Source organism: Rhinatrema bivittatum, chromosome 10, assembly GCF_901001135.1.
Source record: "Rhinatrema bivittatum chromosome 10, aRhiBiv1.1, whole genome shotgun sequence".
Taxonomy (NCBI): Eukaryota; Metazoa; Chordata; class Amphibia; order Gymnophiona; family Rhinatrematidae; genus Rhinatrema; species Rhinatrema bivittatum.
The window spans coordinates 116,560,804-116,577,361 of NC_042624.1; the positions used below are offsets into that span (position 1 = coordinate 116,560,804).

Consider the following 16,558-nt stretch of genomic DNA (forward strand, 5'->3'; position numbering starts at 1 on the left):
TGCTGCACTGGTCCCTGGGTGAACACAGCGATTCATTTCACTCACGGGGCTGGGGCGCTGATGGGCTTGCATTTACTGAGGTAGTTAGCAGCATTCCCTGGACCCGATATTCACAAGAGTACAGCTGAATCTCTGTTCCAGGTAACAGGCAATGATTTACTGTGTACGCCTCCTCCTGAGCCTGAGCTGGGCGCAGTTCCAAAGTTAGTTTATACGGGGTCACTCTGGGACACATCATTGCTCCTTTTTAAGTGACTTGTCCCTCTGATACACTTTGCATGTTCTGGTGCCACTCTCCCAAGTTGGGTTTTCTGACCTCTTGGGGGTAAGATTGAAGATTCCATCTCCTTCCAGACCACTGGGTCAAATCTATTACTAACTTACCATCAGACAGTGAGGAATTCACCATTGGTCCATGAAAATGCAATCGTGGTGCATCTGTTCTTCCAAAGTTACTCATTGTCTATTTCCACACCTCTTGGGTACACAGCGTTCATGGAACATCACCCTTCCTATCTTCTGCTTTCAGGCACAGTTCACATAGAGGTCCCTAAGTATTGGTGTTCTCCCAAGACCTTCCACTTCCACCTGACTTCAAGAACTTTTAAACCACTGAAAGAGGCAATCTCTTGGAAACTCTGTGTTACATTCGCCGGCTCACTCACCCCTTGTTGCCTGGCCTGGGAACGTCGCCACTCCAAGCTGTCAGGAAGAGCCATTTGGCCACACCGCCCGAGATGCTGCCATGGTCACCGCTATATCTCCCTTCTAGGCACATGTGCCAATACTTAAAGGGCCCATGGCGGGAACAGAGCGATCCAGCACCTTTTGTTGTTGTCACATGGCCGGGAATTTAAATCCCTGCCATGCAACTTTGCAATACCTCAGTAATGGGTATAACTCTGCTAGTTGCTGCTTCTTTGACTCCAGCCCTATCATCTGTCTGCTCAGCCTTGTCTTCATCTCCAGTCTTGTCTTCGGCCTGCCCAGCCTTGTCCTTCTCTCCTGCTGCCTAACCTTGGATTGATCCTCAGTACTGATCATAGCCTGTGACCTGACCTTCCTTGTCTGCTCTATAAAAGCTGTGAGGAAGTTAAAAACTGTCCACAAAACTGTCCACAAACAAAACTGTCCACAAACAACTACAGCTTGACCTCGAAATCCCACTCAGACTCCACACCTCTACCAGACCCATCAGAGAAACATACAAAGGAAACCTGCAAGCCCCCCCAACCAAAGCTGCTGGGTCACCAGCCTGGAACCTTTTTCAACAGGCTGCAGCTGGATCCAAAGCAGCAGAAGTGGATTTGTATGGTAGTTTCAGTTACCATTGACTCAGTTACCATTGACTCAGTAGCACGTGAAACCCTCTGCTCCATCTGTGTTTGCTATGAGATGTCTGTGTCTACCCTAATGCCACAATTTAATTCGTGTTGTTCTCATCAGACAGATTATTTGGGGACTCCAGGGCACTCTTCTTCACGTATTCTTTATACCAGGGCACAGATACCCAGGATAGTATGAATACATGTGCCTGTTTGCTTTTTTGACCACCACAATACACTGAGGCAGCACTGAAATGGTCAGCTCAGTGTGCTGTGGCGGTCAATAAAGCAAACAGAATGTTAGGAAGAGAATGGCAAATAAAATGAAGGTGTTACGCCCGTCGGTCACAGATGGCTGCGACCAGGGGCGGATTGGCCTAACGGGGGATCGGGCATCCCCCAGTGGGCCGATCGCTCCAGTCACGTGGTCTGCCGTGCGCAGCCATGACAGAGCCACGCTCGGCAGACCACGTGATGTGTCCTGGGCCGGCCTGGGCGGCGAATACCCAGGCCGGTCCGACATCGTGAATCCGCCGCTGGCTGCGACCACTAATACTCACCTCTTTCTTTGCTGCCTTGTAATTTCTTGGACGAATGGCAGTCTCCGCCCACCACTGCCGACCTGCCTGGCGTTCCCGGGACGGCGTGGGCGCTGCCGACCGCCATCTTGATTCAGGAATTACCTAGGCGCGTGCATGGGCCACCTTTGTACACGTCATGGCGGGAACCTCGGGGGCGTCCCCTCCGGATGATGTCATCTACCTGCTGTACTTAAGCTGGCTGGCCCTACGCTTTGACGAGTTAGCAAGGAGTTCCCTCGTTGCTGAATTCCGCTCCATTCTTGGACTTCCGGTTCCAGACTCTACATTTGGCGTGAGACGCTCCGGGTACCTGCTCCTCGGGGGCCCTTCCTCGTCTCTGGCTATCTGCTCCTCGGCGGGCCTTCTGCCTTGGACTTCTTTCTATCCCACTCCCCGGGATCTCTCCTGGAACCATCTACTGTGAGTACTTTACTGCTACGAACTTCAACTACATCAAGCCTCCTTCTGGGATCCTCCTCGGTGTACCCTATGCCTCGGGCCACTACCGCATCATCCCCAGTAGGAGCCACTCTGGTATACCCTGCGCTGCAGGTCAGTACCGCACCATCGGTACAGGATCTTCTTCGGGGTTCCTGCACCTCAGACTATCATCTCCTTACCACTACTGAGACATTTCTTTGGCATACCCCGCTCTGCGGGCCACTATCAGATCTTCACATCGGAGGGATCATCTCTGGGATATTCCCCTCTGCTCTGAACTGTATTTACTGCATCTACCGTTCTGCGAGCTGTGCCTTTCTTCTTTCTTAATAAAGACTCTATTCCACAGTTGTGTCTGATGCCACTGAGACCGCGCCTACTGACGGGGAGGCTCACAGGGCTCCTCCCTGTGGGCGGAGACTCCTCTCACCTCGGCCCAGGATTCACACTATTACAAGTTATAACAGGAGGATGTCATAATGCCTCTGTATCGCTCCATGGTGAGACTGTACCTTGAATAGTTTGTGCAACTCTGGTTGCCGCATCTCAAAAAAAATATAGTTCAATTGGAGAAAGTACAGAGAAGGGCGACCAGAATAATAAAGGTGATGGATGGCTCCCCTATGAGGAAAAGCTAAAGAGGTTAGGGCTGTTCAGTTTGGAGAAGAGATGGCTGAGGAGGATATGATAGACATCTACAAAATCATGAAAGGACTTGAACAGAAAATGTGAAATGGTTATTTACTCTTTCGGATAATAAAAGGACTAGGGGCCACTCCATGAAGTTAGCAAGTAACACATTGAAAACAAATTGGAGAAAATTCTTTTTCATTCAATGTACAATTAATTCTCTGGAATTCATTGCCAGAGGATGTGGTTAAGGCAGTTAGAGTATATGGGTTTAAAAAAGATTTGGATAAGTTCCTGGAGGAGAAGTCCACAAACTGCTTTTAATCAATATGGAATAGCTACTGTTTGTTGCTGGTATTAGTAGCATGGGATCTATTTAATGTTTGGGTACTTGCCAAGTACTTGTGACTTGGATTGGCCACTGTTGGACACAGGATGCTGGGCTTGATGGACCTTTGGTCTGACCCTGTTTGGCATATCTTATGTTCTTATGTAAAACCTTCTGCCTTCCCTGTTCCACCATCAGTTGTATGGCATTTCCTCAGTGAATGGAATAATTAGTGTTTACAGCACTATTATGGTTGACCTCCTTATGAAACAACAGTGACAAGCATGAGGCTGGACTCTGTACACTGACTGCGACAGTGAAAATTAAGACTTACTTATTGACATGCATGGACAGGATAGGCTAAACAAACTAATGTAAACCAAACAGAAGTGGAAAAAGAAAGATCAGATCATTGTGAACATCTCAGCGCAGTATCTCCTTTAGATCAGACAGTGGCAGAATAGCATCAATTTCATCAGCTATACATAAGAACTTATAAGGAAAAGTCAACCTGCTGGAAGGGAGCGTCCATCAAAGAAGGTGATAGGTTTGGCGAGCTCCCGGGACACTGCAGGAACTGGTGGGTATAGGCGGAGACTTTCTTTAATGCACATTGTGGTGTATGTCATCTTACTAAGGTCATCCCTGAAAGAAAACCAGACATGTGTTCTGAACAAGGAATGGTAATATATGCAAAATGCACCATGCACAGGCTCACAAATCTCTTCTGAGACTTGCCAGTGGATGTCAAGCTACATGTCACTGCATTAACCATAAAAAGCTCACTTTTATATCATAAGAGCTCTTCTGGGAGCAACATGGATTTGAAAAAGGTCTAGTTATTAGTAGATTTATACTCCTGGTATATTTTGACACATTATGATGAGGTGTTCATACTCAACACAACGATTTACAAGGAGGCTCAGAAAAAAGCAAGAGATAAGAGGAATGGCAACAACAGCAGACCTGGGAACTTTCTGGATTTCACCCTGAGACTCAGGGAATATGTATCAATTGCCGGGTCTCTAAGGAAATAATAGAAGGCTCTGGGCCTCTCTGTTTCCTGCTCCAGCTCCTCTCTTTCAGGAAGCTTGCGGGGGAGAGACTGGAGCAGACACTGCAGGCAGCATGTGGGGAGAAAGTGGAGAGGCGCTGCAGCTGTGAGTCCCAGGCTCAGAACACAGCTGAGAGTAGAGAGAGAGATCTGTGACTCATAGGGGAATGGGAGCAAAGAGAATGCTGCATCAGGGAGAGAGGGGAAGAAAGCAGGAGTTATCCCGGAAGTGGGGAGAATGGTAGGGGGGTGGGTGAGAGTGTGGATTTGCAGGAAAGGTGTTGGAAGAAAGAACGTGTATCCCCATTAGTCCTCCCCCCAAACAATGTCAATCTTAGGGAATCCAGAGCTCAAACTTCCCAGGCAGAAACATCAACTCAGGAAAAAATGCAGAAGAAATAAAGTTGAGTTGGGGAAAGAAAAGGAGGAAAAGAATCCTGAATGATAGAGAGGAAATCCTTGGTTAAAGGAGGAAAATAATCCTGAACGACAGAGAGGGAATCCCTGGTTAAAGGGGGAAAAGAATCCTGAACGACAGAGAGGGAATCCCTGGTTAAAGGAGGAAAAGAATCCTGAACGACAGAGAGGGAATCTCTGGTTAAAGGAGGAAAAGAATCCTGAACGACAGAGAGGGAATCCCTGGGTAAAGGAGGAAAAGAATCCTGAATGACAGAGAGGGAATCCCTGGTTAAAGGAGGAAAAGAATCCTGAACGACAGAGAGGGAATCTCTGGGTAAAGGAGGAAAAGAATCCTGAACGACAGAGAGGGAATCCCTGGTTAAAGGAGGAAAATAATCCTGAACGACAGAGAGGGAATCCCTGGTTAAAGGAGGAAAAGAATCCTGAACGACAGAGAGGGAATCCCTGGTTAAAGGAGGAAAATAATCCTGAACGACAGAGAGGGAATCCCTGGTTAAAGGAGGAAAAGAATCCTGAACGACAGAGAGGGAATCCCTGGTTAAAGGAGGAAAAGAATCCTGAATGACAGAGAGGGAATCTCTGGTTAAAGGAGGAAAAGAATCCTGAACGACAGAAAGGGAATCCCTGGTTAAAGGAGGAAAAGAATCCTGAATGATAGAGAGGGAACCTCTGGTTAAGGGAGGAAAAGAATCCTGAACGACAGAGAGGGAATCCCTGGGTAAAGGAGGAAAAGAATCCTGAACAACAGAGAGGGAATCTCTGGTTAAAGGAGGAAAAGAATCCTGAATGATAGAGAGGGAATCTCTGGTTAAAGGAGGAAAAGAATCCTGAATGACAGAGAGGGAATCCCTGGTTAAAGGAGGAAAAGAATCCTGAACGACCGAGAGGGAATCCCTGGTTAAAGGAGGAAAAGAATCCTGAATGATAGAGAGGGAATCCCTGGTTAAAGGAGGAAAAGAATCCTGAACGACAGAGAGGGAATCCCTGGTTAAAGGAGGAAAAGAATCCTGAATGATAGAGAGGGAATCCCTGGTTAAAGGAGGAAAAGAATCCTGAATGACAGAGAGGGAATCCCTGGTTAAAGGAGGAAAAGAATCCTGAACGACAGAGAGGGAATCCCTGGTTAAAGGAGGAAAAGAATCCTGAATGATAGAGAGGGAATCCCTGGTTAAAGGAGGAAAAGAATCCTGAACGACAGAGAGGGAATCCCTGGTTAAAGGAGGAAAAGAATCCTGAATGATAGAGAGGGAATCTCTGGTTAAAGGAGGAAAAGAATCCTGAACGACAGAGAGGGAATCCCTGGTTAAAGGAGGAAAAGAATCCTGAATGATAGAGAGGAAATCCCTGGTTAAAGGAGGAAAAGAATCCTGAATGACAGAGAGGGAATCCCTGGTTAAAGGAGGAAAAGAATCCTGAATGATAGAGAGGAAATCCCTGGTTAAAGGAGGAAAAGAATCCTGAATGACAGAGAGGGAATCCCTGGTTAAAGGAGGAAAAGAATCCTGAATGATAGAGAGGAAATCCCTGGTTAAAGGAGGAAAAGAATCCTGAATGACAGAGAGGGAATCCCTGGTTAAAGGAGGAAAAGAATCCTGAATGACAGAGAGGGAATCCCTGGTTAAAGGAGGAAAAGAATCCTGAATGATAGAGAGGAAATCCCTGGTTAAAGGAGGAAAAGAATCCTGAATGACAGAGAGGGAATCCCTGGTTAAAGGAGGAAAAGAATCCTGAATGATAGAGAGGAAATCCCTGGTTAAAGGAGGAAAAGAATCCTGAATGATAGAGAGGAAATCCCTGGTTAAAGGAGGAAAAGAATCCTGAATGACAGAGAGGGAATCCCTGGTTAAAGGAGGAAAAGAATCCTGAATGATAGAGAGGAAATCCCTGGTTAAAAGAGGAAAAGAATCCTGAATGACAGAGAGGGAATCCCTGGTTAAAGGAGGAAAAGAATCCTGAACAACAGAGAGGGAAATCTCTGGTTAAAGGAGGAAAAGAATCCTGAATGACAGAGAGGGAATCCCTGGTTAAAGGAGGAAAAGAATCCTGAATGATAGAGAGGAAATCCCTGGTTAAAGGAGGAAAAGAATCCTGAATGACAGAGAGGGAATCCCTGGTTAAAGGAGGAAAAGAATCCTGAATGACAGAGAGGGAATCCCTGGTTAAAGGAGGAAAAGAATCCTGAATGATAGAGAGGAAATCCCTGGTTAAAGGAGGAAAAGAATCCTGAATGACAGAGAGGGAATCCCTGGTTAAAGGAGGAAAAGAATCCTGAATGATAGAGAGGAAATCCCTGGTTAAAGGAGGAAAAGAATCCTGAATGATAGAGAGGAAATCCCTGGTTAAAGGAGGAAAAGAATCCTGAATGACAGAGAGGGAATCCCTGGTTAAAGGAGGAAAAGAATCCTGAATGATAGAGAGGAAATCCCTGGTTAAAGGAGGAAAAGAATCCTGAATGACAGAGAGGGAATCCCTGGTTAAAGGAGGAAAAGAATCCTGAATGATAGAGAGGAAATCCCTGGTTAAAAGAGGAAAAGAATCCTGAATGACAGAGAGGGAATCCCTGGTTAAAGGAGGAAAAGAATCCTGAACAACAGAGAGGGAAATCTCTGGTTAAAGGAGGAAAAGAATCCTGAATGACAGAGAGGGAATCCCTGGTTAAAGGAGGAAAAGGATCCTGAATGACAGAGAGGGAATCCCTGGTTAAAGGAGGAAAAGAATCTTGAATGACAGAGAGGGAAATCTCTGGTTAAAGGTTAGGGAGTAGGGAGGGACTGAACTCCAACCCCTCCCCCCCGCCCACACTCACACACAGACACACAGACAAAGTGGGAGAGACTGAACTACAAGGCAAAACCTGGGCTTAATGGCAAGAGGGGGGTTTCCTGTTCGTCACAGCTGAGAAGGCTGAATGGCTGCGCAGACAGAGCCAGAATGTGGCTTTGCTTTTCTCCAGATTGGGATGAAGTCAAGTCTCTGTTGGCTGCACAGCAGTAAAGAAAATCAAATCAGGTTTGTCAGAGGTATGTTATTCATTTTCCTTCTGTACTACAGACGAGGAATCTGCTTTTGTTTGAAAGGAAATGGTGCATGTTCATGAAATTTCACATTTCTTTTCAATTTGTTTTGAAAACAAAATGAAAAAAGTGAATTAAATTTCATCTGAATTTTGTTTCTTTTGTCTCCAAAATTAAGATCCTGCCAACACCACCATTATCTCCCAACATGAAGGTGCTGCCTGGCCCTCTCTCCAGTACCTCGCGCTCCCCCACCCCTCGTAACCCATCCAGAGATTGGCTATAGGTCCTGGTGCCATTTCCTCATAAGAAAACATGAAAAAAAATGGTGTTGGGCTCAGGTCAGCTGGCGCCATTCCAAGATTAGCACTGACGGGTCGCTGGATGGGATAAGAGGGGTGAGAAGTGGTAGGGAGAGAGCCCAAGGGAGATTTGTGCTTGTTTAAACGGGTGAGGAAGGGGGGAAGCTTTTTGGTTTGTTTCGCTCTGTGTTTTTTGTTTTTTTTAAATGAAACAAAAGGAAAAACATTTCCTGTGCACAACATGCAGAAATGGTGCACTTGGGAATTTCTATTAAATGACAACTTTAAACGCTCACCATTCTACCATATTCCGGTCTTCCAGAATCTCTTGGATTTCCTCCCTGCATTTTTCCTGGTGCTCCGGGTACATGGCCATGCAGTACAGGATCCAGGAGATGCCACTGGCGGTGGTGTCGTGACCCTCAAACATGAAGGTGTCCACCTCCGCGCGCAGGTCCGCGTCCGAAAGCCCCTTTCCGTTCTCATCCTGAGTGGGCAGGAAAACACCGTTGTGAACAGAAAGTGGCCTACAAACTCCCACTGCAGTCCCGACCACTGCACGAGTGGAGAGAAGCCTGCAGTGCTGGGCTGCTATTAACAGACATACTGAAATCCATGCTTTCTGTGGCTTATCCACAGAACAATCTTGTATCTCCCCTCCCCCAGTGGTGTCAGGTTCACGTCTACGTGGCTCTCCATGCCAATTAGTCCTTTGTTCACTGCTGAAACTACCGTTAACGCCAACTGTCAGGGTCTTATTGACATGCTGCATCCATCCACTGGGAACTGGGCGGCGACCACAAACCCAGTTCCTTGTAACTGACCACCAAAAAGCTTTCAGATGATAAATGACTTCAGCTGCTAACATCCAAGGCAGAGACCACTGAAGCGCCCTCACGTGGCACTGCCACATGAGCAACCAGCAGCACTGAGGTGCTCTGTCAAGGCTTCTAGCAGAAGGAGGAACTTTGACGTTCCTTCATTCCCTTTCTGAATGCCATATTTCTGCCTTAACCTATCCATCTGTTGCATTCTGCCGCATCCACAAGATGTTAACTGGCATGGCAGAGTTTCTGACACCCCCAGCAGGAAAAAGGAATTTGCTGAGAGAGCTTCGAAGACACCTCCACAGCATCTTCCGGCTGAAGGTTAGTGGGCACCATGAGGTCTTTACTGAAAGCGCGTTTAGTGCTAGATGGCCGGATAAGTAGGTGGCAGCTGAATATCTGGCTATGCTAAGTCACTTCTCTGGCTAAGTAGTTAACTGGATAGTCGAGAATGGGCAGATCATGGCGGTGCTAGCTCTCCGGTTATGAGAGGGTGCACATTGCTGCAAAGTCCACATGGACTTTTCCCCAGTTTTCAGAGGTAAACGACCGCAGGAAAAAGACGTCCCTGGAGATTTGCGCCTCCTTTTATCCATGGATAGGGGCAAGGCCTAGTTGGTGCCTTTTTTAAAAAAAGGGTGTTGCCCGAGGCTAGGGGAACCCCTCTGCTGACTATTGAAGATAATATATCGAGGTACTGGGGGGGTTAGAGGGTAAGGGTGGGGGTCTTCCTACCCCCAGACCACCAGAGTCCATTTTTGGGGGGTTGGGATGGGGGGAACCCTAGACAACAGAGATTTAATTATATTTGGAAGGGGGAGGCAGGGATGGACTGGGGGCTCCCTATACCAAAGCAGCCATGTTTTGGTTTTAAGGGGAGGGTATGGGGAAGGGAGCTAACCATCCCCGTGTGTTTGGCCTCAGGCTTTTTGTTTTGGGGGGCCAGTGTCACCTTGGTAGGTGGTGGGGGTGTGGGTTTGCCATTGACCCCGTGCGATGATTTTTCTTATTTGGGGAGGGGGCCATTTTGTTTGGGAAAAGGAAGTACTGCGGCACAATTTTTTTGTCGTGTATTTGCGCTCTGATAAAAAAAATCGCGCCACAGTTCAGCCACGATAGTTTGTCAGGGAGGGGCTAAATATCACAGGGACATCCCTCCGCGATATATGGCCCCTTCCACGATAAACTATCACAGCTCAATACATCTCCCTCTAAGACAGCCGGCTACCCCCGTGCACTAAGGGAACCGGCTTGAATTCAGCTATTTGTGCCTGTGCAACCAGACCCAGCGATGTTCCTCACATCCCCTCACCCACACCCAGAGCCCCGGTCTTCAATGTAGGCACCCCCAACACTCCTGCCATTCCAGGAGCTCTGGTGCTAAAGAAACCCCATCCCAGTCTGGAGTCCTTCCCCCCATACATCCACTCATTGCCCTGTAATGGTTTATCTAAAGGCTGGCAGCAGGAGGAAAAGGTAATGTCCCTCCATCTATGGCCACACCAAATTCAAAATGGTGCCGGCCGACCTGATGCTACTCTGTCCCTAAGCAGCACATTCCATGCTTCTCATTCTAAAATGTGCAAGTCACTTCGATGGTTAATACACGCAAGTCTACGAGATACGCACCTTGGCACACAGAAGAATGTCCAGAAAATCTAGATGTCTCTTCTGCTTGATCTTTTCCAGCTCATTTTCATTTTTATAAGCTTCTTTCCTCTGTTGGATCACTTTGTCTGGGTCATAAAGTAATAAAAGTGAGAGATGAGTGAATTAACCATGGGCGGTTCCCAGCTATTGATCTCTTGAGAAGAGCGGTCAGTGACCCTTCTGCTTCACGCTGCTCTCAGAACCATAGAAGTAACGCCCTGTTTGCCAAATCAAATCATTCTTAGATGTTGATGCTGGGCTAGCACATATATATATATATATACCATGTTTCTCACAGAATAATCATGAAACATCAAGAGTTACTGAAAGGGGGTGAATATTAATGGAGGCAGAACAGTCACTTCCTCCTACGACATTACACGAGGAAGAAATGCCAAGGGAAAACCAAATAGCGACAGAAAGATAGAGGTACAGATTGAACCAAAAGTCAATGTGTTTGGTATCAATTTAGTTTCTTTGCTGTTGCATATCCTCTGTTTATTCATAGGCCACAGTGCCACCTTTGCTTTCATCTTTCCACCGCTATTAACTCTTTCCCCCACTACCCCTCACTATCAAGGCGGCAGGAGACCTAAGCGATCCCTGAAGCGGAAGGCCCCAGCATCGCACGCTCTACACGGCTGAGTGTTCCACTTTCGCAGGCTTCACTTACAAGAAAAATCTATCGAAAAGAGTGGGATTCTTCTAGAGAAAGTGGATTAAATGACATCCCACTAAGTCAAAAATAAAAAGAACTCAGAATCCAAAGAAAATGGCCTCCCAGGAGCCAAGAGAGCAATGGGAATTGTGTGCCGTACTCATTAAAATACCATCGACCTCTCAGGAGCTGGGAAGGAGAAACCTTGCGACACATCGCATGCCCTGCGCTCAGCCACTCAGGAGCTGGGACCCTGCTCAGGCCACCAGCAGCTCGCTAAGCTTTAATGCTAACTGAGAAATGACCTTCCATGCTGTACGGACAAATCTCACAACTTTACGGGGGATCCGGAAACCAGTGACAGTGCAGGCAGTTAAGGTCTGCGCAGGCTGCTGATGAAGGGGAGCGAGAGGGCCTTAAAAAGAGAGGGGGGGGAGGGCCTGCTCTCAACACGAGAGCAGTTTGGCAGGCCTCTGCGATGTCGTTTATGGCAGCCTCCAAAATGGCTGGTTTTCAGCCCCCCTCCCCCCCCCCCAAAGCCATGCTTCATAAGTGACTCGGGAAGGCATGCAGGTCAGACACGATTAGTCTTGGTAAAACAGGAATGGGGAGGGTACCTGTGTGCTGATGCGCTATGTCACAGGCCTTCCGGAAGCGGAATCCGTGGGGGCTGAGGTAGTAAACCAGGTCGCTGTGATAGGGGAAGCAGCGGGACCTCTGCACGATCAGGTAAGAGAGGTCGGAAACAGCCTGGATGTAGGCGCTGTCGCTGAAAACAGAGTCACAGGAGGCGCCGTTAGTGGACGGTGCTCAGGAGCGGCGGCGGCGGTAGCGGGATTGCGCCGCCAATAACGTCCAAGAAGCAGGAAGAGCAAACTCCGGGGAGAAAGAGGAAGTGGGAAGCAGAGGGGGCAGGTTGGACCGGAGGAGTAAGAAGCGAAGGAGAGACTGAGGTAAGCTGGGCTAGAGAAAGGGGGGAGAGGTGGCCAGGCTGGGCAGGGGGAGGGTACAAAAGGGCACGCAAGAGGGCAAAAGAGATGTAGAAACGAGGCAGGGTTTCCAGATCATGAAAATGGATTTTCCTGGCATTCTGCTAGATGTGACCTAACCATTGCCGTTTGGTGCACGGGTGAACTTACCTTGCCGAGATTCACCTTTCTATGCATCCAAACCCAGTCCCCTAACTCCCCGGTGCTGCAGCCTCGCAGGCCCTGAGCCCACAGCACACAGCCAGGATGTTTTAGCTCCGTGAAAATGTTTTATGGACATCTTTTTTTTTTTATTGACTGTAAATAAATTTACTAACAGTTGGCAATCCTGAAACGAGGGGAAGATGAGGAAATCTGCATATTTTTAAAACCAGTAGCACATCCAAACCAGAAAAGACATTTTCAGTTCGTTCTGAATGAAACAAATAGAAAATGATCTTGCACGAAAATACCTGAAAGTTTTTGGTAATTTTCATTTCTTTTTCACAAAAACAAATGGCATTCAGAGGACCTATAAACCATCTCCTGCCCCCAAGAAAGCCACAGGGCTGCCCCACAAAGACAACCACAAGGCCCACACCTACCTAACTAGGCTGAGCCAGACCCATCCCGGGCTTCCCCAGGCCCATTTGACCCGTTCTCATCCCTGAGAAAACTGCAGGTGCTGGGGACCTCCATGATCCCCACTTATCCCTTCTGTGGGGATCTCCAAGGTGCAAAGGGCAAGAACAATGCCCATTCACTCCTGCCCTGATCTGCATGGCTTACCCTTCCAGCATTGCTCTCACAACAACCCTGACAGCAGCCGGGTCACACAAGAGCGCAGCAATCCAGGCAGAAGGCCTACATTTCTAAAGGTACTGGGTGAGCGGGAGGGGAAGAGTTGGGGTTGTGGGGTTTGGAGGAGGAGCACTTTGCGGCATTTTCTGAGAAACTGGGGAAAGGGAAGGTGGATAACAGATGCCGACCTGTGGACCGGATCACATTTTTTTGTTGTGCCTTCTGAGGGGATTTAGGAGGGGTCGGGAGTACTCGGCCTGGCAGGGCCATTTCTTAAATTATTAGGTGGGGGAGGGGAGGGAGTCTCGGGCCACAGGCCTATGCTTCAGTTTTGGATTTTTTTGTGTTTATTTTTTCCAAAACTGTGCCAGTTAACTGGATGTCTTTTGAATACATCTGGTTAAGTGGCAAGTTGTCCAGCTACATGTGGCCGGATAACTTTTATACTTAACAAGCTATATTCAACTGTAGCCGGTTAGGTTTAGAAGTTATCTGACTAAAGTTAGCTGGATAACTTTAATTGTGGATATTCAGTGGAACATTTATCCTTCTGAACATCCGGGACAAGTTAACTGGCTAACTTTAGATGGATAACTTGTCCGCTTGCTGAATATGGGCTTCTATGTATCTGGCATGAGCTGGACGTGAAAACAGGGGTCGGCCATGGTGAAATTCTCTCTCTTCTATTGTGCAACCTTTCCCCTCTGCTCGCTCGGGCCCCTGTTGGAGGATGCGGAAAGTGGAGAGAGTCAAGAGAGGAGGAACAGCAGCGATTAGAGCAGAGCCCCAGGTAACGTAAGCTAAGAGGATGGTTTAAGGGAGCTGAGCTGAGTTCCAGAAGGAGCCAAGGTTTGCGGCTCCTGGCCAAGGATTGTCCGTGCGCTCGTTAGGCTGAGTTAATGGTATGTTCCTTTGCCAAAAAAAAAATAAAAGAGAGGCCAGAGGGGGTGACTTGATAATAGACTTCAAATACATCAGGACAGGAAGTAATGGGGTGAATCTACAGCAGGGGAAATTAAGCTTAAACATTAGGACAAAATCTCGTACTGCAATGGTAGTCAGGTCCTGGAAAATGTTACCATGGAGGCCGTGGAGTCTCCATCACTGGACGTTTTTAAGAACAGATTTAAAAAACGTCTATCAGAGATAGTTTGAGTTCAGTGGATCCTGCTGGTGGTGAACCAGGTGACCTTTTGAGGCCCCTCCTAGACCTATTTACTCTGCTTCTGTGTTGTCAATGCCACAGAGCGAAAGGTGCAAAGAATGCTTTGCCAGTCCATGATGTCCCACATCTGGGCATCCCGAGAGGTTCCATGTGCAGATGTGTAAAGTGAGACCCAGTTGTAGCTGAGGCAAGCGAAAGCAAGCTCTTTGTTGCTCCCAGTGATTGACTGAAAGGTTTGCTGTACTAAAGGAACAAAAAGCAGGGGCAAGGCTCTTCCAGTTTGCACGGGGCCTTCACGATGACCATGGAGAACCTTCCGTTGAAGATAAAAGCAGTAAGCACTGACCCGTCATTCTGGCAGTCGCTGTTGCAGCTGAAGGCGCATTTCATGATGCTGTCCAGGGTCATCAGGCTGATGTGCTGGAAGAGTTCCACCGACCTGTCCTCCCTGACGAGCTTTTCCCACTTGTCCTGGAGGGTAAAATTAGGTAAATTAGGATGGGCAGAATTCTACTGGATACTAAACCCAATAGCAATACCCACCAGCATGACATTGGTGGAGTCGGACATCAGCTTGACGTAAGGCTTCAGGACATCATAATGAAAGCCCGGAGTCAGCAGCCTGCGGTGCTGGAACCACTTTTGTCCGGAGAGGACCAGTAAACCTTTCCCTGTCGGGGACACCGGAGAGAAACATCACACTTTCCTCACCATTACAGCCACTGTTCTGCGCTCTGCTTCCTGTCTAGACATGTTACTACTCGTATTAATACAGTTACTACATCTGCATTCCCAGAGACCTTCTGCTCAGTGCAGTGTCCAAGATTATGGGCATGCTCTTCTGTTTTTTTGGGGGGTTTTTTTCTACATCTAATCAAGCCTGTACAACGCGTTCTGGACCATGAGAAATTGTTACTCTTGCAAAGTGTCTCCTGGGATCGCTCTTTTTTCCTGCCTTGCTCTGTATCTCGGGATGCTGATGACATGGCTTCTCCCTTCCTTACCCCTGAGGTTCTGGTGCAGAGTGAGACAGCAAGAGGGACGGTACCGACACCTGACAACACGGAGAACAGTGGCTTCCCCCAACCCTGCATCTCTAGCTGGTTTCTCCCCTCTTATGATCTTGGCTGGGTGACTTAGGCTGCTGGTCCCATGGCTAGCGCTGGCCACAGATTTCTGCCTCTTTAATGCCTATTGACACGAAGGAGCAGTGAGCAGCAGGTGCTTTGTGGGGTTACAATGGCCACGCACAATCTCTCGTTTGTCGGAAACGGCGGTGCATTGCTGATTATGGATTCACTAACTTAGCCTCTGTCTCCTGCCGCTGTATCTGGGAACTTTCGGGTTCTACTCGCCCTGAGATTAGCCGGGGGTAAGAGAGAACCCTCCATCTCCTAACTGCTTCCATTTTAATTATTAACCTTCTCTATCAGATGACAAAACAGTTTCCAGCCTTTGCTGTCTCTGGCTCAGCGTCTCTCATTCATTTCATTCTCTGCCCTTCCTCCTACATTCGCTCTCTAGATTCCTGCCCCCGCCTCAGGATCTCTCCTTCTCCATATCCTTCCATTTCTGGCCCTCACTCTCTCTTCCTCTCCTCCTCTCTCTTGCTCTCATCTTCTCCTAATTCAGTCCTCTCCCATCTTGCTCTCCCCTCTCTTGTCCCCTCTTCCATTCTCCCCTCTCTCACTTGCTCTCCCCTTTCACTCATTCCCTCAAACCTTTCTGTTGCCTCTCATTCCCTCCTACCCCACATTCTTACTCCTTCCCCTTGTTTGCCCCCTCTCTCCCCATCCGTGCTCCTTCCCACTCACTCTCTTGCTCTCTCCTCTCCCTGCTCCCCCCCCCCCCAACACACCCTCAGTTTCTGGTCTCTCATTCCCACTCAGGCACACTCTCTCCTTTCTCCCCAGCCCCAACTCTTGATCTCTCCTTCACTCACTCACTCACTCACTCACAGGCAGACTTTCTCTTGCTCTCTCCTCTCTGTTCTCTCCCCCCCCCCCCCCCCCCCACACTCTTGCAGTCTCCTCCCCCTCTCCTTTATCCTGGTCTATGCAGGAGACAAGGAAGTGCTTCCTGCTCTTTTGGCCTCAGACTGTTTAAGTTGTGAAGTTATTTCACCGCCTGTAACCTCTGCCCGGATGAAGGAGGATGCGTACCTATCCATGGAATCCCGAACTTATAGCCCAGATTATTCTTGGGATCTGCAAGGCCAATGTGAAAGAAAAAAAAATATCAAAGGCAAATTCATGGCAGAGTTCCTGTGCTAGAGAGCTGTTGTATGAGCCCTCCTTCAGTCCTAAGACGGAGATATTTTACATTTGCAGAATAACCATAGAAATCTAGTAATAAAGCCGCTGCCCTGCTGTCTCAGGCTCTCTTGTGGCATAC

At 48.0% G+C, this 16,558-nt stretch overlaps 1 protein-coding gene across 2 annotated transcripts in view; it reads right to left on the bottom strand.

Annotated features, from left to right (window-relative positions):
- Nucleotides 1-16,558, bottom strand: part of LOC115100083 (cytochrome P450 4B1-like) — a 37,006-nt gene that overhangs the window by 10,145 nt on the left and 10,303 nt on the right. For both annotated transcript variants that reach the window (XM_029618276.1, XM_029618277.1), the window contains exons 3-9: nucleotides 16,327-16,371; nucleotides 14,708-14,835; nucleotides 14,511-14,635; nucleotides 11,848-11,999; nucleotides 10,552-10,658; nucleotides 8,392-8,582; nucleotides 3,817-3,950 (exon numbers count right to left, since the gene is read on the bottom strand). In XM_029618276.1, the coding sequence (XP_029474136.1) occupies nucleotides 3,817-3,950; nucleotides 8,392-8,582; nucleotides 10,552-10,658; nucleotides 11,848-11,999; nucleotides 14,511-14,635; nucleotides 14,708-14,835; nucleotides 16,327-16,371 (882 nt within the window). The remainder of the gene's footprint in view (nucleotides 1-3,816; nucleotides 3,951-8,391; nucleotides 8,583-10,551; nucleotides 10,659-11,847; nucleotides 12,000-14,510; nucleotides 14,636-14,707; nucleotides 14,836-16,326; nucleotides 16,372-16,558) is intronic.